The following is a 23,428-nucleotide window of genomic DNA, read 5'->3' as shown; positions in this document are numbered from 1 at the left end:
AATCCCGTGTCCGTAACTTGCCCGGCATGGCGCGTGTAATTGCCGTTCACGTCATCTGATCACTCTCTCTTTCTCTCTCCTTTTTTTTTTTGGTTGAATTAAGGTGATATTTTTACATTTGATGATATTGCAACAATATCACAAAGAAAGAGAAAATCGCAGATTATATAATTGAAAAAAAGGAACAGAAAAGGACATAAATAAATAAATGTATTATTAAATTTTATTGAATTAAATAAATGCAGCCAAAAAAATTACTACAAGCTACTGAGAATTACTGCAACTGACACGGTACCAGAAAGAGAGAAGAGAAAGAGCAGCAGCAGACAGACTTCAGCAGAAGAAACAGACACGAATTTTAGGGGCTAAAAATTTCCTAAAACCAGCAAAGTAGACTCCGAACAGAATTTCGTTATTCAAATAACCGTTTTCAATTCTCTTTGTTCCTCCCTAAGCTGATTTTCCCCCATTTTTCTTTTCCGAAAAAGCCTTCCCTCTCTCATTCTCTCTCCACATATAAATATCATCAGACCAACCTCCCTTCTTCTTTCTTCTTCTAATTCTGTACATAAAAGAAAACCCTAGAAAAGTGCGAAAAAAATAAATAAAATTACTAGTACCTAAGAGAAATCGCCATGTTGATCTTTTTCTTCTTCTTCTTCTTCTTCTAAATAAATTATTCGTTGCTTTTTTCCTCTATTTTTTCGTTTTGGCTTTTTCCTAATGGCTTTAGTCGAACCCACTCGTAACGTCCTTCCAACGGTTCTTCCTTGACAAAATCGAAGTTATACCTAAACAGGTAAACAAAAACAAGAAAAGATTTTTTTTAGTTTCAAATTTCCGGTTGGTTGCTAAGGAACTGTAACGACAGGAAAGAAAATCTAGGTTTTCTAATAGAATGTGCATGAACATACTTTTCAGTAAAATGTTTTTGAAGATCTTTCTCAGCAGAAGCAAAGAATTCTTCGATTTCAGCTTGGATTGGATTGATATTCTCCACCGTTGATCTACGGTGAGAGTTCACCTCTGATGGCTTCGACATTGAATCCTGGTCTTCTGGCTCAGCTCGGAGCTCACTCGATGGCGTCGTTTCTCTCCTGCTAGAATTCATCGAACTGATAGAGAATTTCAGAGAAACGATTATATAAAGAAAGAGATTTTATAACGAAAAAGAAAATTTAAATGATCGAATTCAAGAGATGTGAGCTAGTAAGTTACAGTAACTTAAATATTAAAAAATATTAATTTATACGTATAATTATTTTAAGAAAATTTAAATGATCTACTCCTTTTGAAATTCAAATTCAAGAGATGTGACCAAATAAATTACAGTAATTTATATATTCAAATAAAAATAAATAAATCATACGTATAATTGTTATAAAAAAAATTTAAATGATTGACTTCTTTTGAAATTCGAATTCAAAAGATGTGATCAAGTGAATTACAATAACTTAAATATTAAAATAAAAAAAATTTATACGAATAATTATTATAAAAAGGCTACTTTTGAAACAAATTACAGTAACTTAAATATTAAAATAAAAAATAAATAAATTTATACATTTAATTATTATGGGAAAATATTATACAGACCTCTCTCTGCTACTAAAATACGGAGACGTTTCAACTTCGATACTCTCATCCTGCAAAAATTTTGAAAATTCTTCGAATTTAATAGCAGCAATTAAAGCTGGACAAACCGAAATTCTTAGAATCCATAAAGACAAAGCTATTTTTTTTTTTGACGAATAAGTTCGAAATTCACCTCCAGATCTGGCAATTCGATAATCCTTTTCTCGCTCGATCCGATATTGCTTGAACAACATGACACGTCATCATCATGATCCGAGTTATGGCTCGAACGCCGATTTTCCTTCCGACGATGATCCACCAAAATTCTCCGGCTTCTCAACTGGATATACGATGTCGTTGAGGAAGTTACCTTAACTTGAGCTTCTTCGTCGTCGTGAAACCTTCCGCGCTTCTTCTTAACTATTTCAGTTGCCGCCATGGCTCTCGTTCGAACTCCGACGTTAGCTATCTCCATAACTGCAATTTCTCCAATTGCTCTACACTTTCTCCCCGTAATTTAGAATAAGTAAAAATTCTTGATCTTTTTTTGTTTCTATTTGAGAGCGAGAAAATTCGTTTTGATTGGTTTTGAGCGTTCGTTTTCTGGTTTTTGTTAGTTTAAGATGATGACGATGATGATGAGAGTGGAGGGTACGTTAAACGGTGAGGATTCATTTTGCGGTTTTAAAGGGGTGGGTGTGGGTGATGGTGGTCCATTAACAGCGACGGGGAATCTGTAACGGGGAAGTTTGACGGCGCCGTAACGCGGGTCAGGTAGCTGCTAGGGAAATGCGCCGAAGTTTTGACTAATTAGGCAATGCCACGTAGGTTAATGCCCCAATGGTGGTACGGACTTTGAATGACAGGACGGTAATGTATCGGGACAGTCCGTTTGGGAAGTAGAGAAGAAGGTTTTAGTGTCACAGGCTTCAGGCACTGGTCTGTAACATTAGCCTTAGGCGTAATTATTGTTTAGCTGATGAAAGTACAATTGTAACCTTATAATTATTACTGATAGCAATTGGGTATGCCGTCAATTAGCCATTGTTGATTTATTCCTTTCCATAAATGGTTTTCAAACTAAAATTTGAGTGATGAGTTATTATTCTATGCTATTGAGAATGTAATTTCTTTTGCATTTTTATTAAAAGAGGTACAGGCAAAAGAGACACGTGTTACTAATGTGTTAGTTCTTTTATACAATCAAACTATTTTCAAATTTGATCTGAATTTAATTTTCTTTACTAGCAACCTTAAAAGTATAATTTAATAATAGTAGACTAAAAAAAGAGAATTTTTGTTTCTCACGAATTAAACTAACTCATGTGAAAAGTAGTGTACTAACATACTGATGCCTGTTGGAAGCTGTAAAAGAAGTTCCACCAATCCGAGAAAATCTCAACTAACGCATGGTAAGTTGGTCTACAATGAGTGTAATCTAGATGGTCCATCGAATGTCTTAAATTCTGTTTTCAAGGTAATTCTCCTTTTTTAAAATAAAAAATAATGCAACCAAAGTAATTTTCCTATTCTTTTTTTATTTTTCTTTTTTTTAAGTAGTTTTCCACTGCTACTCTAATATATACTTGAAAATTATGTAAGTGTGAATTAAAATGTTTGGTTTTTTTTTCTTTACAAATACCATTTGATTGTTATTTTTGTTTTACGTTTTGAACTTATAAAAGCAACAATTAATTAACAACTAAATGCATGGTTTTGTTTTCATACGGTACAATTATGTTAGGTGTTTATTAGAAAGAAAAATAAAGCAAAATTATTAGAATTGTTGAGTTTTGGTTTGATTAAAAGTTAAAATCTTAATTGATTAGAATTTTTGTTATATACAATATTGAGTTGTTGTACAATTTTAAACGTCTTGTGTTTTAATCATAATCTACTTTAAGTTTTTATATTATAAAAATGAATTTTTAAGTTTTAAAAGTAAAATAATGACTTTGAGAGTCCTCGAGAATAAATACTGTTTAGGTAGTATTTTTTTAAAAAAAAAATTAAGAGAGGGTGTAGAAAGGGTTTTTAAAAAAAAAGTTTTATTATATTCTAATTTCTTAATATGTTAGACCTTCGTAAACATAAACAAGAAGTTGAATTAAGTAAATTTTTAAATTTTTTTATTGGATTGATTTTTCTGAATTTATCATTGGGTAATTTTCATAACAAGAACTTTTACTCAATCAATTAGTCATTGTTTTTGTACTACTTATTCCCTTTTTTAATTTCAATCAGTTATGAATTGATATTGATAATATCAAATTAACCACATAAACATAGAGTAGAAAGCCTGAAAGACCAGCAGTTTCCAGCCTAAAGAAATCGAGCGGGAATTTGCAGCGAATGTTGCGCCTGCTTGATTCAAACAATCAACTGATAGAGCCTTTAAATTGCCAGTTTTGTCTACATAGAGCCTAGGGATGATCCCACTAGGGTCATCTCTCAACGTGATGGCGTTGCATTTTTTTAGATGCAGCCGGCAAACGTGACCCCGGAAATGGTCTGGCCTTTGAGAGATGAGCTACCTAGCTACTACTAGAAAGCTATTCCCTTCTTGAACGTTCGATCGAGCTAGGAGACGTAGCACACATGGTCATTTAATTAAGGGCGACAAGAGCATAACAGTTAGGTAATACAGAAATGAATGCTGAAACGTGGGGGACGATGACGATATAAGTATGCAACTATACATATATATCGTACATGCTGATGATCAGTTATTGCCATTGACATTGAGATTTGCATGTCACGCATGCATATATATATATATATATGTGTGTGTGTGTAGTCTCTTCACACGTGGGGCTCGTCGGGTCCCAAGGAAGGCAACATGGACCACTCTCCAAGAAATATTCATTGTTTCCAGCTATAGTACTGTCATTGATATTTGGCGATCCATCAATATCTCAAAGCTCATTTTATATGAATATAATACCAGTTCTAAGTACTGTTAACTGATTGAAATAGTTACCTATTTTAAGTCAAAGCATGTCTCTTTCTTTTATATAATAGTTAGAGTTATAAAATACAAGAAGAAGGAATAACTCTCTTCGTTTTCTCATATATCTTCCATCTCTAATGAAACGAGAATCTGATGAGGATCCATCGATCTAAGTACGTGTACAATCAATAGAAAGCTGGCAATAGATTTTCAAATCAAAACATAATTAGGTTAAGATAAAATTTGACGATGATGATCAGATTGGCTACAGGTACAAAATGCACTTGCATAGAATTAGTAGTGGCCTATATCCTTATATTCTCATGCAATGGGAAAGCTGGTTGGGATGGAATCATATTTCTTGCCATCATATTTTCTAGTAATCTTTTAGAGTGCGTGACCGCTCAAGCCTGCCCCATCTATGGAGTAATATAAGAATTTTTTCTAGATTGCTGAGGGGGTCCATGAAACTTCGTACCTGTCCATGCTGAACAGTGTGCAAGTACAATGGAATGATGTTTTCTAGTGGATGATTGCATTATGTTATGCATAAAATTCTTTAAAAGAAAGAAAGAAAAAAAAAAGAAAGAGAGAGAGAGAGAGGTTGATTTACTTCTTCCTTACTGATTTCAAACATTTTCTTTATCATTTGGTGGGTCTTAACATCATATAAATGTGGAAAAAAAATACTCCAAAATAGTACCGGAAGATAATCATCTGCTTGTTCTGGAAACTCTCTCAAGTATTTTTCAATCAAATTGGTATTTAATTCCAGTGATATGAACGACTTTTAGAATGTTATGATCACAAAAAGAGAATTTTTGAACCAAATGACTGAGCTGATTGATTCATGACCCTCCAACTACATAACCCTAATCATTACTTTTGAGCTAATGTGACATGATGTCCTAACTAAATGTGAGGTTAAGTCTTTAATACGTAATATATAAAGGTCCTCATTACGACTCACTAGAAAATAAGGCCCCTCTTTAGAGAAAATAGAAATGTAATCATTTCTATCTACTTGCTACTATTTTAGTAATAAATGTATGAAATAATTTAGCCCTCCTTCGGTTAATTAAACTGTAGATTAATCAAATTAAGATGAAAAATACAAAGAGAAATTCCTTTGGTAAGATCATTAAAAAGGGGCGTGGGGGGGAGGGGAGGATAGACAAGGGCACATGGACCCTAAGTAAGGGTGGGCACGGAAAACTAGAAGAGATTTTGCCCGCCTAATTAAAAGCTTTGGGGCGGCTGTCACGTAAAGAGTGAGTATCTCCGCCCCTCTCCTACGGCTAAGATTTTTAACTTTAATCTCAAAGTGCTTTTTGGCCTTACTTTAGTTGAACCTTTGCTTATATAATCAGTTAAAAGTTGATTGAATGATTAATTATGGGTGATTCTCACTAATTATTCCCAACTAACCCTAGCTACCTTGTAAAATGCGCACATTGTTTTCCTTTGGTTATCCTAAAGTAACCATGTTTAAGGGGCTTAATGATTTTAATTAATTAAGATCTAAGATTGATGCAATAACTTGATGACTAGGAAGCCCTGTAGATTATTTTATTGGATGGTATGCAATTAAGTTGAATTTTCTCGTTCTTTTACTCTTATATAATTCATAATTAATTTTCAATTATGAAATATAATCAAATTTGCCATTGACTTAAGAATTGAACACAAAAAATTCTTCATAATCTTAAATTTGACAGTGCAAGAAAGAAGAGGAAGGAGGTGGGAACATAAATACTACTATTTCCTTTTCTAAGCTCAATAAAGCAAGCACTACTTGATTTGGCCTTAACGAGGAGAGTCCTAGTTTGACTGGCGCAATTACTTTTTCCTTTAATATAGTAGATTAACTAGTGGTGCTTTTAGCATATACGGTTTAAAAACATATAGAGAGAGTTAAAAGTTGAAAGTTGTAAGCAGTGTCTAGGAAGAGTGGTGCTTGTGGGAATATTTCTAACAAAACCGCATTGATTCCAATCAACAATGATTGAGAATGCTCGGAAACCCATATATCCGAAGGGGAATTACTTGGAAAAAAACATACAATAAAGAGCCACTCTCCCCCATAAGGCAGTCCAATCAGGTCAAAACTATTAAATGATGGTGGATCCAATGGGGGTGGGATGAAAAAAATATATATAAAAGAAAGGGTAGTGATGAAAGGCTATAATTGGTGCATACTTTTGCAATTTTCACGGGGTTATGGCTTTCAACCATGCAAAAGGATCAATAAAGAACTTTAGGTTTTACTGTCTCTTTATGGCACTAAACAGTGGGGAAAAGATTTTGAATGCAAAGACCTGCGAAAAGGAAGAGTGATACTGATATGGGAGGGAAAAGAAAGCAAGTGAAAAAGCAAGATGAAGAATCTCAAGGCATGTAGGCGTAAAATGGAAGCAATGGATGCAAAATCATAAATCAAATCCTTTGATTTGAGCTTTCAAAAAATGCGAACTATGGATTCCTTTCATGTCCAAAGACAACACGTCGATCCTCTCTTTTGAATTATGATTATTGTTGCTCGTGAGAAGAAAAAAAAAAGGGAGAAATTTGGGTCCTCTCAATTCCCAAAAGCAGCCCTTTTTCCTTTCCGAGGTCGGGCCTTTCAGCTTTGTATCAGACATTTTTTCAGGACCCCTCACTCTCTCTTATTTTTCCTTTTAAAAGTAAGACGTTTGCGGCTTACGCCTTTTGCTTCTTTTTCAAGTCATACGAAAACATTAAGGCTTCATGGACAATATTGAGTGGGACTGGTACAACATTCTTTTCTTTTACATGGGGATTTTTATTTGAAAGCCCTCTGAATAAATCTTAACTTGATCGAGGCCTAGTTTCTTGCCTCTGGAAAACCGCCACGTTTCTGTCATGAGAATGGGGTTGGGATGCTCCAATTTGGTTAGTGAATTGGTGGCCTAGTGGGGGCGCTGTAGCCAAATGGTCAAGGGAAAGGGTTTGGCATGATCGATTTGGACAAAACAACGGCAAATGGCAATTGGACAAGATAAGAAAGCACCCATTTGTCTTGAAAGAAGAGAGAGAGAGGAATAAATGTACCTGTTTATAAGTAGTGAAATCAATTTTACTGACTTCGTTGATGTACTTGTAAATATTTGAAAGGGCTTTCCATCATCAAAGTAACACAGAGTTTTGTCCATATAAAAGGACAATCGAACCGGCAAGGGAAAAAGCAGAAACTAAGGACAATGGCCTTGGAAGATAAAGAAAGAGAAAATAATACAGTCAATGATTTTCTTTGTTGTTTTCGAGCAAGTAACTTTTAATTGTTTGGTTCAATAGAAAGAGAAAGAAAAAAAAACACTTAGCATAGAGTTTGTGTGAACATACAGTAAATAAGAATCTCTGAACAAATAATAAAATTAAAAAAGTCCCTATAAAAGCACTTTCAATAAACTAATGATTATAATCTTTTCAAATAAGTAATGATGAATTCTTTAGAATGATTGCATTGTTCACAACCTGTTATAGATCTTTTTCTTTTATCCAAACACCAGGACAAAACACAAAGCTCCTGCTTCACTCATACGGAAGCCAATCCATAGTTGATGCTTTGATACCAATCCTGCCAGCTGAATCAGGCGTTTTGAACATTGTGCAAAAAGCACTTTATCACCCAACTTGAGAAACCTTATCCACATTTGTCTAAGATAAAGTAGAGAGAGTTGTGAAAAAAGAAAATTTAAACAAAAGGGGTTTTTTTTTTTCCATTGAAACTTGCAGCAACCCAAAGGAAAATACTTCAATGGAAGTGTGTCCGATATTTGAAAGTCTTTGTTAATAGTGGTCCAATATATTGGAGAGGAAAAAATTTACAAAAAAGAAAATGGTCAGATACCCTAAATGTTAAATGGAATTGAACAAAGAGAGATGGAGATAACTCTCCCTTGTTTGCTCAATTTAACCTCAATGCCGACCAACCGCGTTTTCCCAATACTCTGCCCCAAAACAATATAGAAGCATCATATTGTACAGTGCTTGCCACCAACCATCGTTTTAGATGTACTTTTCTATTGGTTAATTCCACTTTTTCCTAAACTCGAGGACCACCATGGAAGTTGAACTCTTTCTTCCAAAAGAAAATAATGCTACAATTATTTGTAGTGTTTGATTCAAATCTGATTGTCTTCCATGTATATGCTTCGCCACCGCCACTTCTTTATTTCTCGTTTCCCTTATCCCCTTTGCAGATTGGGATCGAGCAATGTGATCGTAACTCAACAACGTGGACAAGAACATTGTTATCCAAACTTTAAACGACCGAAATTTTCGTTTCCATGAACTTCTCATCTCTTCCTTTCTAGATACACTTCAAATTCCATTGTAGAATTAAGTTGGTTCACGTGGTGGGCCTTAAATTTTTTTTTTCTTGTGTGAGGAATCTGCTGGGATTCACATTCATTAATATTCATTCAAAATCAGAACCCCATGAGCAACCGACTGACAAGGGGTACCCTAATGATTATGGGGCCGTTCAAAATCCCTGCTCAGCCTCTGACTAAACTTCGACGAAATATCTGCTTTTTGGGGGGCATAACAATTCTCGCCAAACATTGTTTTGTTTCTCTCTTTCTCTGATAGGACATTGTACCTCTTAAAACCTGGGGGGTCCTTAGAAATTTAACAACCCACCCTAGCATGGCGTTAAGAGCCAGGTCCTTGTAATTATCAGATTGGGCCCGTGAAAAAAATAAAATAAAAATAAACAACTTACGAACTTACATAAGAACAGCATTGAGTCAGGTCCTTTGGTGTGTCCACCAACAATTTGCCTTCTTTCTGCCGGGGGGAAATGGCTTAAATAACTGCTGGTAACACAGTCGTTAAGGGTGGGCCTAGGGGCTGCCTGCGGCCCTGCCTAATCTAGGGACATTTGCTTATTTTTCTACATGGATAAGGTTACTAGGATTCCTTTTCAATTTGTCGTCTAAACTTAACTTTGCCAAGATCATCAAATAAAACAACTACAACTACATATGTTTTTCAATGTAAGAGTTAAAATGGTACTTCTGTAATCTCTAGTATAATTTTTTGTTCTAGTTAAATCACTGTTTTCTCTCTGACAAACATATAGAAAGCATTGCTGCTGATATTCTTTCTCCTCTTTGAGGATGTGCACATTTTCCACCACATTTGACACTTTCCCATTCTACCTTTCTCGCACGTCCCTTAACTTAACCAGGCTCTACATCTATATTTATTTTCATGGATAAGCATTCCACGGGGACGTCACTGCAAGACTCTCTCACATTCTAACACGTGGTGTGGCCCTCAACATTCTCTTCATTTTGCTTGATTTAAATTTATGAAAATTATAAAACGAAAATTATTTCTTTCTGTTGTTTTTAACTCATTAATTGTATGCGTAAAAAAAAGGATAAGTAATTTGTTTTCTAATTGTTTAAAAATATGGACAAGAATGCAAAAGAAGAAGGGAAGAAAAGTAGGGGCCACGACATGGGGCCGTAGGCCATTGTCAGTGAAGAGGGGCTGACCAAAACCCGAAGAGTATCTGCATAAGAGCATTGGATTCCGCAAATTTGTCGTGGAGAGAGGGCTCTTAAAAACGACAGGTCGTCGTGGCGTGGACATCACCGCAGTTTATGCGGGCTGGCCGTCGCTTATACAAATACAGATAAAATAATATTTTGTTTTTCTCTTTATATTATTATAATAGTGCTTGCAAGTAAGATCGGGGATGATGCTCCGAATCATTCCCTTTCTTTTTCTTGTGTTTTGTCTTCTCGCTATTCGAGCTGCTCTTTCCTTTGTTTTTTCGCTTTAAGACAAAAAAAAAATCAAAAATAAAAAAAAATAATCGAAGGATTTTTTGTTTTGTAATGTCCAACCATGTGAAAGCACGGTGGATTTAGATAATGAGAAATTTCGATGGAATTTCTAGATTGAATATGAAGGGTAGCTATTGATGCTTATTAGGAAAAAAATATTAATCATAAATTGTCTCTAAATGGTAAAAGATAACGCAATAAGGTGCATGTTTTTTATTTACTTTAAGAAAAAAAGGGAATTCGAAATTTATATTTTATAATTCTTAAAGAAAAATAACAATTGTCAAATATATTTCTTTTTTAGGAGAAACATATTTCATTAAGTAAATTTAAGTAACATTCAAATTAAAGAACTGAGATTCAAGAAATGCGCATAGATAAAGCCTGCGTAATTTCATTCCTTACTTTTTGCTTAGTGTTATGAAAATTATCTAAAAAATATCAAAGATAATACTTAGATAAATTAAAAAAATAAAAAAATACAAAAGTTGATGTGATTCGATAATTTATCCACATTCATAGAGTAAAACAATTTTTTTTTATTTCTAAAAAATTATAGATTTCTTTAATAACTTATCAAACCAATCCAGAGATATTTTGTATACATACCTTTCAACAATCTCACAAAAACACTTACTCACTTTAACTCCATTAGAATTACAAGTTCACCTTATCTTGATCTCTTAGGAGCATTAACTCATCATACCCACTTTTATAATATAAAAGTACAAAATATAATACAATTAAGATTCAATATAAAATAAAAAGTTTAAAACAGTAGTCATGTTATAGATAAATTAAAATTTTGAATTTTAATCAGTCCGAAACTCAAGCATGAATAAAAGATAGATGTGATGTAAGGGAACGTCCTGAATGGTACTTAAAACACGACCCAACAATGAAAGAATTTGAGTTGAATCAAGTTGGAGATTGGGGTAGGCAGAAATTTCAACTGGAATTAAATTTGGATTTCGGTGAATATTGAACATTCTTAAATATGTGTCAACTTGTACATTTGCTACCTCATATGTTATATATAAAAAATTTAAATGCACATGGTGATATGTGCCCAAGAATACTCTTTCCTAGCTCTTCAATTTTAATTGGTTTTCCCCCCTTTTTTTTAATTTTATTCATTTACTAGGTCAAGGTTATTGGACCCATACTAGGTTTAGACTATAGATAGAGAGAGAGAGGTAAATTTATTCCACATTTTCATTTACTCTATCAATTTCCAAACTTAAACTTGGGACCTTCATATCCAAAAAAACAAAAGAAAAGCTCTCTCCTTCTCTTTCTAACAATTTAAATGACAAAGTCGTGGACTTAATGTGAGTCATCAATCAGTTAGTCCAACAACCCAAGTCCTAAAGCAATCCAATCTTTAATGCGGGAATGGGTCCAATTCATTTAAATCCAGGGTAAAGCCCAAATATAAGATTGGGCTTTTCCCAGAAAAACTCCCATGAAATGAGAAAAAATGTAGGGGAAATAAAGATGGGTTACAAAAAACACAGATAACAAAGCGGGAGAGGACAGGAAAAAAAAAGTGTGAAAGAAAGAAAAATGGTGGGGGCTTCTTCTCTGCAACCGAGAATGATCTCTTCTTTTGTTGGTGATCGTTTAGTTCAATCAAGACAACCTCTTTCTCAACTATTTAATTACAACCCAGGTTTTGTTTTTGTTGTTGTAATACTTTGTTCAGCTTTTTTTTTTTTACTGTAGGTTCTGCTTTCATTTTATATATTGCAGTGTTTAGTAGCCACTTTCTTTTTTTCTATGGACCCAAAGCTTGAAATTTTATGTTTTCTAGTTGAGAGTAAGTTGAGATGTTTAAAACCCGGATGGAGTTAATGGTGTTTGGTGGGAAGTGGACTGCTCTGAGCATAAAATGATGATTTTAAGTATAGTAGTGCAAATAAACAGGTTTTGGGATTTTAGGGCCCAAACAGGATTTGTTGAATTATGCAGTATTGAACTATTTGAAAGTGTCTGAGCAAGGTCTATTTGATATTTTTAGGTTCTCTGGGAGCAGTGACTTCTGTCGTTGTTAAGCTACACCATGATCCTGAAAAGGCATGCTTTTGCTGGAATACAGATAGTTAATGTACGATTGAATTGTTGCATTTGTATGACAAAACTTACACTATGTTTGGTAGGAAGGAAGGGAAAAAGGCGAGGAAAGAAAAAATAAAGGGGAGGAAGGAAGTTTTCTCATTTTCCTTTGGTACGAAGATAGAACATAGAGGGAAGAAAGAGACTATGGGTAAAATTGAAAATGAAATTATTAAGTAGAAAGAGTGTTTTCCTCCCAATTTGAAAGGATTAAATTTGGAGGGAATGAAAATGTGCAATTCCATTGATATTCGTTCCCCCCCTCCTATTTCCCTCTTACCAAAGGAAGGGAACTGAGAAGGAAAGAAACACTATTCCTCCACTCCTTTGCCTTCCTCCCTCTGTCCCTTCTACCAAGCATAGGCTTAGTGTTATGTTACTGTACCTATGTTGTGATATGGTGATTAGATAAAGATGGTTCGTCATTGACCATTTATTCGTTTTTGTTCCTATTGTCTTTATTTGCTTTCACAGGTTGTCAGCATGGGTCAATGCAATTATCTAGAACGTTCTCTGGCTTAACCAATCTCTTGTTCAATAGAAGGTATGATAGACAACTTTCTGATTGAACATGTTTGCTATTTGAGACACAGATGCAAGAAACAGAGCCTCACTTTTTCCCCTTAGATTCTATATTTTCATCAATATTCTTTTGGTATGATAATATAAAGCTTTATGTAGTGCTTGCTATATGTTTCTGCTGTTTACAAATCTCGTTGCGCAGAGGAAACTGTCTCTCTATCTTCCTTTTGTTTCTCATATTTCATTTATTAAAAGGTTCTACTGGGGAAAGATATTCTCATATTTGATGTATTACAAAGTGATATGTGGGAGGAAATGCATCTTGGGTACCTTGCAGCTTGCTCCTTGGTAATCTATATGGTTTGCTAATTGCATCTATAACTCTATAAGAAAGTTTCCCTAATAGCATACTAAGCAGCATGCATAAGCAGGAACATGCACATGCATACGTACACATTTGACAGTTTAATGGTTATAATTAGGAGCAATTTGGAGGAAGTGCCAAACAGCAAGCGCAAATGTCTGAGACCTGGCAAGTTATCTCCTCGTCGACTTGTTCCAAATCATATACAAAGGCCACCTTATGTCAAAACTCGGATGGCGCCTGGAATTGCCAGTGGACCTGAAGTGCATGATCTAAAGGGCATAGAATGCATGAGAGCTTCGGGAAGGCTTGCAGCACAGGTTCTCAATTATGCTGGGACTTTAGTGAAGGTAATATTGTATTTCTTAAGGCCTGCATGTCCTTCTAACCAGTCTTTCAGTTTTACTTGTAAAATTCTATTTTTATTAAGCTGCATTCATGGTACAAAGCAGCCTTGCATTTCATCATTCTTCTTCTGTTGTTAGTTTACTTAATAGACAGTTGGACGGCTGCAGTTATGCATGAATTGCATAGAAGGTTGGTGGTTTGTCTCAAAGATTTGGATGTTTACTTCTGTTGGCAGCCAGGCATAACGACTGATGAAATTGACCAAGCTGTTCATCAAATGATTATCGATAATGGAGCATATCCTTCACCTCTTGGCTATGGTGGATTTCCAAAAAGTGTTTGCACATCAGTGAATGAATGCATTTGCCATGGAATACCAGATTCTCGTCCACTTGAGGTCCTTTCTATTTAGGTTCTTAAACTGCTTCCTGTATTCTATGTTGTTGTTTGTTTGAATATAGAAAATCACTAGTACATGTTTCATTTGCAGGATGGTGATATAATCAATATTGATGTCACAGTGTATCTAAATGTAAGTAACGTTTTCTACTAGTAATTTTTGGAATTCTCCTGCAGATTATGTCTGACCACATATTTCTATGTTGATTTTTCTATGGTTTGAGTATTGGAGATCATCCCAAAGTGGCCATTGACACATTAACATATGTTAAACTCATTTTTTTTCTGATAATTGTTCACTGCAATGCTGCAACTTCTGATCTTTATGTTTTGGAGCATTCATTAATGGGACAGAGGTTTGCAGGGTTGTCATGGTGATACATCAGCAACTTTCCTTTGTGGAGATGTTGATGAGGAAGCAAGTAACCTTGTGAAGGTAACTTTCTTTAGTTTAACCTCTAAGAGTAATATGATGATTTACTTGTCATGGTTGACTAGATGCATAAACTTGTTCCTCATCCACATGATTTATTTGTTTGAAAATATAGAACAAGATTATGACTGTTGATGATTGAATATAATTGAAGTAATAAAACAGTCATTTTCATCTTTAGAGATGTAATCAGCTTATTTGTGATCTGATCTGCGAAAAGATTTAAGCTCCTCAAGACACCGTATCAGGTTTGGTCAATAGTTGCAATTCTACAGGGGGTTGTCCTTCTGCAAATGACCTTATACACACACACACACACACACATATGTATATATGTATGTATGTATGTATGTATGTATGTCTCATTGTTGTCAAAGAAGAAAATTTCGTCCTGAAACCAAGGCTAAGATGTACAATAAATGTCCATTTTGCTTATCTGATTGAGCAAGCTGAGGGTATCTATGATTTTGCCTGGTTTAGCTCTTTTTGTTGTTGAAACTAGGCTTTGCCTTTTTGCTGAACTTATTGATCCTTTGTCTTTGACTTGGCCATTAATTGTTAATTATCTTGAATGAATTCTGTTTATTACAGTTTGAAATTTCAAGTGTTTCTTTTTGTACTTGAGTGTTTTGGATTTTCATTTTGAAATGGTATTTCTTCTGACCTAAGTTTAGAAGTTAATAGTCTGTTTGACCTATGGTTTTCTGCCCCAGTTACGTGTTACTAGAAATTTTGGTTGGATGCATGAGTAGGTAACCAAAGAATGCCTGGATAAAGCAATATCAATATGTGCACCTGGAGTGGAGTTCAAGAAAATCGGCAAAACAATTCAGTAAGGCACTTGATATGGTCTTTGTGTGTCTGTTTTCAAATTCTGTATCATCTGCATTCTTTAACAGCAAAATGCTGTGGGAATATACTAATTTTAGGCTCATTATACTTTTCATGTTTGCATTTTTTTTTCTGGTTGTGGTGAATATCGTAGCTCATAACTTGCTTTTCTTACCTTTCCATGTGCAAGTTATAAATATTTGAGAAATATAGAGGATGTTTGAATTTGACAGTACAGTCAATCTAAATCTTGATACTTCAAGCTTTGATTATATATGGAGAGTGTGGTGTGTGTCTTGTTACGGTGAAAACTTGAAGATTACTGCTGATGTTTTTTGTCCCATTCTTTTAATTGAAGAATTCATTTATCTTTTGTTACATCCATTTCAGCTTAAGAAGACTTTAGCTTTTTTCGCTTTCTGTATAAATATATATCTGTTACCACTCTTTTTGATGCTCACTTGTAATTTATAAATTTTTAAGTGACCATGCAGATAAATTTCGTTATGGCGTTGTCAGGCAATTTGTTGGCCATGGGGTTGGACGGGTTTTTCACGCTGATCCTGTTGTTCTACACTTCAGTAACTATGCTAACCTCGATCTTTTTACCTTTGCTATTTGATTCTAGACTATGATTTTATATTTCTATTGACTTCTATTTATCTTTCTCACAATGGAGTTGCCTTTTAGAATTCTCATGGAAGGTGGGAGAAGGGGGATTTTTAGATCTATTATGTTTGATATTTTGGGCAATTAAGTTAGTGGTAAGCTCATACTTTCGGAAATGATATGAGAAGGTCAATATGTCAAATGTTAGAAATAAATGCTTCAACTGTACTTGTTTCTTAAGTCATTTCAGGTTGTTGGTAAAATTGGTAGTATAGCAATTTTCAGATAAGACTTTTTCAAAATTAAGCACTGGCAGAAGTAGTTCCACTGCTGAATAGTTATAGAAACATGTACCTTGATATCATAACAACTTTTCTTCTGTGGCCTGTGGGAAGGGAAACTTTTATCCTCAAGATGGTCCCACTCTCTCTCTACTTGTGCATACATACATGAGCATTTTCTACTGGAAGCCCACAATATGTAACTGAATAATATTTCTTTTTAATTTTAGGGAACAATGATGGTGGATGCATGGTCTTGAACCAGACTTTCACTATCGGTAATGTATTCATCCTTGAATTTAAGTTCTACTAAAGTGATGGTTGATTAACATTCATGCTTGTGGTCCTGGGTGCTGAGTTGGCCTAACAGGCTAACACAACTATCTTTTGACTATAGTTTGAAGTAGATATATAAACTGGAATGAATGGTATACACTTTATATTATCATATGGTATCACTAGGTTATTGATTCTTTTATTTTCACTTTTTGCAGAACCAATGCTAACGATAGGCAGCATTAATCCAGAAATGTGGGATGATAACTGGACGGTGGTCACATCAGATGGGAGCCTGTCAGCACAGTTTGAGCACACTATTCTTATAACCGAAGACGGGGCTGAAATATTGACCCACTGTGAAGATTGAATTGATATTGCACCATGCAGCAAGCACCGGCACATCCATCCATTTTGGAATTTTTACCATCCACATTTGCTTGACGTGCCTCTTCCAAACCAAAATTTTCGCACAGGAGAAGGGACTCCGTTGTTGTGTTGTTAAAACTGTGACATGCATATGCAATATCATCTTCTACAAGGTAATTTTTATCTTCCTTTATTAGGCTGCAGATGAAAAATTAATTTCATCATTGCCAAGTACTTGGCTTTGTGATGTAATTTATATTATATTTCCTGTTTATTCAGTTAAAAACTCTTGATGAATACAACTGCAAATCAACCAACTATTTATTCTCTTTTCATGATTTATCAATGAAATCAACCTCTCAAGTGATTATAGTTTTTGTGGGATATCAAATGTATCTTGGTTCTTATCAAATACTCAATCATGTGTTAACTACAATTTGATCTTTTAAAGTAAAGAGATAACGACCAAAAGCTTGTTCTCATCAAAGATTCCATCATGTATTTATCTACAATATGACCATTCAGAAAGGAGATAACGACCACAAGCTTATGCTGGAGCTGTTGTTTTGTTTTCTCTTCCGTCTATCTTTCTTTTAGCTTAGCTGAGATGGTAGTGTTTCAATATGCAAAACGTTTTTAGTTTGGATAACCATTTATATCATTTGGTCCTTATTCATTAATGAATGGCTAATGACCCTAAAGAGTATAAGAAAGAAAAATGGGTCGATGCTGACTATGTTCTGGCTTTCTTTCCCAACCGTTCAATTGTCTGGTTTTAGGCAAATTAAGAGTACATAATGATACAAGAAATGATTTTGCTTAGGCCAGGAGATAACTAAATGAATAGCGAAATGGCATTCCCATCTTCAAAAGAAGTATGGGATGGATAGCAATCTGTTGATTGATCAGTTAAACTGAAACAGATAAAAGACGAGCACATAACAAAGACATGGGTAGCTCTAGACAATGAAGTGCCAGGGGAAATTAATGTTGGAAAAAGACGTCTCACTTGTTTTGTTTAAGGTGCAAGAAACCGCCAATGCTGTCGAGGTCCGCAAACAGAGAGGGAGAGAGAGGTAAGTTAAGTAACTGCTATATGGTAAAATAACAATTCAGTTTGGAAGGATAGATCCTAGATAGAAGTTGCGTTTCTACGAGTACAAAGCAAATTTTTGCCTAATAATTTATACGTTTGTGCCTAATTTTATCTTTGAATTGTAAGCAAAGGCCAACCTTGCCCAACCTCAAATATGTGACTGCAAGAGAAGCTATTTAATCACGACTTGACAAGGTCAAGCTTCCATTTATTGTAATCACGACAAATAATTGATTGAATACTTGAAGCATTTTTAGTTTTTTACACCATGGAAAGTCGTGCAGTCATGCTATCAACCTATGGTCAAAGAATCACAGTTTTAAGCATTGATGGGGGTGGAATTAGGGGCATTATACCAGCAACCATCTTGAGTTTCCTTGAACTGAAGTTACAAGTACGCAGACTAGTCGTTATTTTCTTCTTTTTCTTTTATTATTTTTGTTTAACAAAGTAAACAGAACTCTATAATCAGTAAAGTGAAAACATGCAAGCAGATAACATTTGTTGAAAAGTAGAATTGATGATGCAGTGAATGAAATAATCTTGGTTCTTTTTCAGGAACTAGATGGGGAAAATGCTCGGATTGCAGATTATTTTGACGTGATAGCAGGAACTAGCACAGGGGGTCTGATGACAGCCATGTTAACAACTCCTGACGAAAATGGGCGTCCTCTTTTTAAAGGGAAAGACATTGCTCCATTCTATCTCAAGCATGGCCCTAAAATATTTCCTCGCAGCAACTACAAGTACTAGTCTTCACATACATAGCAATAGCAGCATCAATTTCTTTCTTTCTTACACCGCGTACCATACTGGATATAACAGCTCTGTCTGTGGTGCTTTTTCAGGAGGATGACAATGAAAATGAATGCTCTAATGAGGCCAAAATACAATGGCAAGTATCTAAGGAAGATTATTTGCAAGGTACTAGGAAATCGAAGGCTTCACGAGACTTTGACCCGTGTTGTTATACCCACGTTTGACATCAAATTGCTTCAACCCACTGTTTTCTCAACGTTTGAGGTGGAATTCACTTATTCAATTCCACGCATGTATCTGCCAGAATATTCATCTGTGTTACGATGTTGAGAGTGAAACTTTTGGAAATGATGCAGGCGAAGATAGACACTTCTAAAGATGCTTTGCTATCAGATATTTGTATTAGTACTTCTTCAGCCCCGACGTATTTTCCAGCATATACGTTTAAAACCAAAGACACGAAAGGAAATGACAGGGAATTTCACCTTGTTGATGGAGGGATAGCAGCAAACAACCCAGTAAGGAACAATTCGATATTCTATTCAACGTTTTGTCTTTGGTTGTCTCAAACTAGAGAGCAAAACTATCTGTGTTTTTCATTAATTTTGAAGGCACTGCTAGCACTGAAGCCAACAGGGCCAGCTTTTCCAGGTGATCAAGAAGTTTCGCTGGGACGAGCCCTCAACTATGAGAATTATTTGATTATTTCACTAGGCACAGGGACTTCCAAGATGGAAAAGAAATACACCGCGAAAATGGCAGCAAAATGGGGCATCCTTGGATGGCTTTACAGTGAAGGAAGTTCTCCATTAGTTGATGCATTCACTTTTGCTGGAGCAGATATGGTTGACCTTCACATGTCATTGATTTTCAGGTCTATTAAATGTGAGCAAAACTATCTTCGTATCCAGGTACCCATTTCCAATCACAATCCTCATTGATTAGCTTATTAATCAGAATAGTGTGTTTGGAAGGATGAACTAAATGATGGGTTATTTAATTTGATTGAATCAGGATGACAAGTTAAGTGGGGATGCATCATCGACTGATAAAGCTACTCAAAAGAACATGAAGAATCTCGTAGAGATTGGTGAAAGGCTCTTGCAGAAACCTGTTTCAAGGATGAATCTCGACAGTGGAATTTTTGAACCAGTTGACACTGAAGGAACCAATGAAGAAGCTCTCTCCAGGTTGTAATCAAAACCCTCTCTATTTGTTTACTTTGAAAATTTCCAGGAACAATGGCTATAGTATATTATACGGGGTTATTGAGCTATATTTGATCAGTGCAGATTTGCAAAACTTCTGTCCGAGGAGAGGAAGCTGCGTCGGGCAGAGATTGCAAAGCAGCTTGCCACAAGGAGTTCTGGCCCAGATGACCACCATGTTTCCGAAACCTGATACTGCAAGTTCTTAGGCTACCTGCAACCTTCATGTTAAACCATTCAATTCACTTTGTTGGAACAAATCAATTAGGCAAATCTTAAACATCGTGTGTACTGTAAGTAAAAACAAAAATGTGTATCTTAATTTTACATTGTTCTCTTGAATTTGATGATAATAAACTCTTGAATAAAAGCATCGAAGATGATGAATAGCTTTCTAGTTTCGAACTAAAGAGATTTTTTTAAATATTATGTTTTTTTGTTATTTAATCAATCTCATTAAGTACATAGTTTAATTAATAGGAATTTAAGATGTTAAAATATTTAATTATCTGATTACCCATAAGTGAAAAGACATAAATGCTGAGAAATTTTTTAATTAATATTAATTAGAAAAAAAATAATTGATTCATTGATGGACATAAAATTGCGACCTATTGGGAGAAAAATAAAATAAAACTATCAAAAAGTTGAAGGCTGAAAACAATTAAATGGCCATATTGGGCAATCTAAACATTTTCTGCCTTTTATTTATCTAAGCATTTCTTTCTACAAATAAAGTTCCAAAGTGGTAACGGGAATCACCGTCAAGCTCTCATCTTTCTATGAGCACTCTGTTTAGTATTAATTCCAACTCGATTTTCTGTGAAATGAAATGAATGTATGGCGCTCACAAGGAGCACTCTCAACTCTATCCAAACCCCGCATCTCTCTTTCCCAACTCAACAATCTCCTTCACCTCTGCAGCAAATCAAAGTCACTGAACCAAGGCAAACAAATTCACCCACAGATAATCTCAAATGGGTCACACCAGAACACTTTCATAATCACCAAATTGGTCCAAATGTATGCAGATTGCGACGATTTGGTGTCCGCCAACAAACTGTTCGACAGACTGCCTCAACCAAACGTGTTCTCCTGGACCGCCATCCTTGCCTTCTATTCAAAGCACGGAATGTACAAGAAATGCATTGAAAGTTACTGTGAAATGAAAATGTCAGGTGTCTTGCCTGATGGTTACGTGTTTCCTAAGGTCCTGAGGGCGTCTGTGGAGGGGTTGTGTTTGGAAACTGGAATTTGTGTGCATAAGGATGTAATTGTTTGCGGGTGTGAGTTTTATTTAGAGGTTTGTAATTCCTTGATTGATATGTATGGGAGATGCGGGGATTTAACGAGCGCGAGGCAGGTTTTTAATGAGATGGTGGAAAGAGATTTGTTGTCATGGAATTTGATGATTTCAGGCTATGTGGGTAATGGGATGTTAGAATTGGGTTTGGAGATTTTGAATTGTATGAGATTAGATGGTTTTGAACCTGACGTTGTTACATGGAATATGGTAATGGATGGTTATTGTAGAATGGGAAAATGTGATGAGGCTTTGAAAATTTTTAAATATATTAAAGAGCCTAATATTATCTCATGGACTACTTTGATATCGGGCTATTCAAGGATCGGACAACATGAATCATCATTGAGGATTTTTAAGGATATGCTGAATAAGGGAGTTGTTCTGCCTGATTTGTATTGTCTGTCTAGTGCACTTGTATCTTGTAGGCATCTTGGTGCTTTGTTGAGTGGGAAAGAGATCCATGGTTTTGGGATTAAAATGGTGATTGGTCGTTCATTTTATGGTTCAGCTGGGCCTGCCTTATTGACACTGTATTCAAAGTGTGACCGGAGTCGTGATGCTGGGAACATATTTGAGGTAATGGACAAGTCCGATACTGTTACCTGGAATGCAATGATTCTTGGTTTTGTTGATCTGGGATTGGGACATATGGCAGTTGACTGTTTTGGTGAGATGCAAAGAATGGAAATTAAGAATGATCAAACAACGATATGCACTGTTTTGCCTGTGTGCGAGTTGAGACATGGGAAACAATTACATGCCTATATTAGGAGACGGTATTCTGATTCTATTTGTCCAATTTGGAATGCATTGGTTCACATGTACTCAAAGTGTGGGTGCATTGGATCTGCATACTCTGTGTTCTCTAACATGGTTGCCAGAGATTTAGTGTCATGGAACACAATGATTGGAGGGTTTGCACTTCATGGACTTGGCGAAGCTGCTCTTCAGCTTCTGAAAGAGATGAATTATTTAGGTGTTTGCCCTAGTCCTGTGACCTTAACTTCAGCATTGTCAGCTTGTAATCACTCGGGTCTTGTGGATGAGGGGCTTAACGTCTTCAACAGTATGACCCGAGACTTTCACTTGAGCCCAAGCATGGAACACTTTGCTTGTGTTGTTGATATGCTATCACGTGCTGGTCGGCTTGAAGATGCAATTAATGTTATTGAGAAAATGCCTCTAAAGCCTGACAAGTGCACTTGGGGGGCTCTACTTGCTGCCTGTCGAGCTTATCAAAATGTTGACGTTGCAAAGGTAGCTGCTGAACATTTAATTTGCTTGGAACCTGAGCAAGCTGGACACTACATCACCCTGTCAAATATATATGCGAAGACTGGAAGATGGAATGATGCTGTACGAGTAAGGAAGCAAATGGAAGAAAAAGGATTGGCAAAGCCATCAGGACAAAGTTGGATTGCAAGTGGGAGCTGATAAACACTAAGTGAACTTCATTAACGTCTAATGATCTTCTCAAGGAATATCTGAAGATGACAGGATTATAAGTATGATTCTGGTTTTCCAAAGCAGAGAACAATGAGAGGACCGATGATGCTGACTGAGGAGCAAATTCTCATTTCGTGATCTGTTTAAGGTTATATGAGAATATCACAAGGTCAAACCTCTCAACGTTTTGTAGCTGATTGGGGTTGTGAAAAATTTCTTGCTCACTTAATTCACCAATGAAGAGCGCTGAACTGTTATTACTATCAATAAGAAGGATTACACGTGCAGAGCACCAACATGTTTAAGAGCTCTGAAATGTTATTGCCAGCCGATGCACCACATGTATTTCATTTGCAGCACTGCCTCAGTGACGTGTATGTCGCTGTTTTTGGCATTTCCATATTCTGAAGTAGGATCTCACAGAAGTGTACAATTGCTGTAGTGTACTTATTCTTGGTAGACAGCACTTAGTCAAATTGTATTGACTCGGCATGCCTGAAAACCTCTGTATTTATTTACTCTGGAGGAACATTGTTTAAACAATGCAGCAGTTCGAGCCAGAAGAATCATACGGACACCCATTTGTTTGTGTATAGACTATAGAGTATTACAGGTTCTGTTTAAGGTTGTCTCATGGTCTACATGAACCCATTTCTTAACCTAAAACAAACACTTTGACAGGGTTAGGGTGGAGCCTCACTTCCTATAAAAATTTAGGA

General features: G+C 35.6%; 4 protein-coding genes across 7 annotated transcripts; 3 read left to right on the top strand and 1 right to left on the bottom strand.

The window, feature by feature from the left end:
• Positions 1 to 205: 205 nt before the first annotated feature.
• LOC110409269 (cyclin-dependent kinase inhibitor 3-like) lies at positions 206 to 2,219 on the bottom strand. The gene is made up of 4 exons (XM_021418562.1): positions 1,769 to 2,219; positions 1,597 to 1,646; positions 915 to 1,115; positions 206 to 791 (listed from the first exon to the last, which is right to left on the bottom strand). Exons 1-4 carry the CDS (start codon positions 2,048 to 2,050, stop codon positions 677 to 679), a joined length of 648 nt encoding a protein of 215 aa, XP_021274237.1. The 5' UTR covers positions 2,051 to 2,219; the 3' UTR covers positions 206 to 676.
• A 9,640-nt stretch (positions 2,220 to 11,859) lies between these two features.
• Positions 11,860 to 17,269, top strand: MAP1D (methionine aminopeptidase 1D). Of its 2 annotated transcripts, XM_021419314.2 has the most exons (11): positions 11,881 to 12,019; positions 12,368 to 12,454; positions 12,937 to 13,006; positions 13,467 to 13,698; positions 13,932 to 14,093; positions 14,187 to 14,228; positions 14,460 to 14,531; positions 15,281 to 15,360; positions 15,843 to 15,940; positions 16,480 to 16,527; positions 16,744 to 17,269. In XM_021419314.2, exons 3-11 carry the CDS (start codon positions 12,954 to 12,956, stop codon positions 16,893 to 16,895), a joined length of 939 nt encoding a protein of 312 aa, XP_021274989.1. In that variant the 5' UTR covers positions 11,881 to 12,019; positions 12,368 to 12,454; positions 12,937 to 12,953; the 3' UTR covers positions 16,896 to 17,269. The 2 variants fall into 2 exon arrangements, with proteins under 2 accessions (XP_021274988.1, XP_021274989.1); XM_021419313.1 differs by lacking the exon at positions 12,368 to 12,454 and having other exon boundaries at positions 11,860 to 12,019.
• Positions 17,270 to 18,218: 949 nt separating this feature from the next.
• On the top strand, positions 18,219 to 20,338 carry LOC110409355 (patatin-like protein 1). 3 transcript variants are annotated; one of them, XM_021418666.1, is made up of 7 exons: positions 18,219 to 18,384; positions 18,549 to 18,736; positions 18,839 to 19,013; positions 19,106 to 19,267; positions 19,361 to 19,660; positions 19,764 to 19,939; positions 20,042 to 20,338. In XM_021418666.1, the coding sequence occupies exons 1-7, from the start codon at positions 18,259 to 18,261 to the stop codon at positions 20,148 to 20,150; spliced, it is 1,236 nt and encodes a 411-aa protein (XP_021274341.1). In that variant the 5' UTR covers positions 18,219 to 18,258; the 3' UTR covers positions 20,151 to 20,338. The 3 variants fall into 3 exon arrangements, with proteins under 3 accessions (XP_021274341.1, XP_089638543.1, XP_089638544.1); XM_089782417.1 differs by having other exon boundaries at positions 19,106 to 19,660; XM_089782418.1 differs by lacking the exon at positions 18,219 to 18,384 and adding an exon at positions 18,444 to 18,461 and having other exon boundaries at positions 19,106 to 19,660.
• Positions 20,339 to 20,642: 304 nt separating this feature from the next.
• LOC110409366 (pentatricopeptide repeat-containing protein DOT4, chloroplastic-like) lies at positions 20,643 to 23,288 on the top strand. Its single transcript, XM_021418684.1, has one exon. The coding sequence runs from the start codon at positions 20,790 to 20,792 to the stop codon at positions 22,695 to 22,697; it is 1,908 nt and encodes a 635-aa protein (XP_021274359.1). The 5' UTR covers positions 20,643 to 20,789; the 3' UTR covers positions 22,698 to 23,288.
• Positions 23,289 to 23,428: the final 140 nt, after the last annotated feature.

The sequence above is a fragment of the Theobroma umbraticum genome, unplaced genomic scaffold (assembly GCF_002168275.2).
Source record: "Theobroma umbraticum cultivar Fairchild unplaced genomic scaffold, ASM216827v3 scaffold_44.0, whole genome shotgun sequence".
NCBI lineage: Eukaryota > Viridiplantae > Streptophyta > Magnoliopsida > Malvales > Malvaceae > Theobroma > Theobroma umbraticum.
Note: the sequence above shows the minus strand (reverse complement) of the source record. Positions and strands in the feature narration are given on the sequence as shown.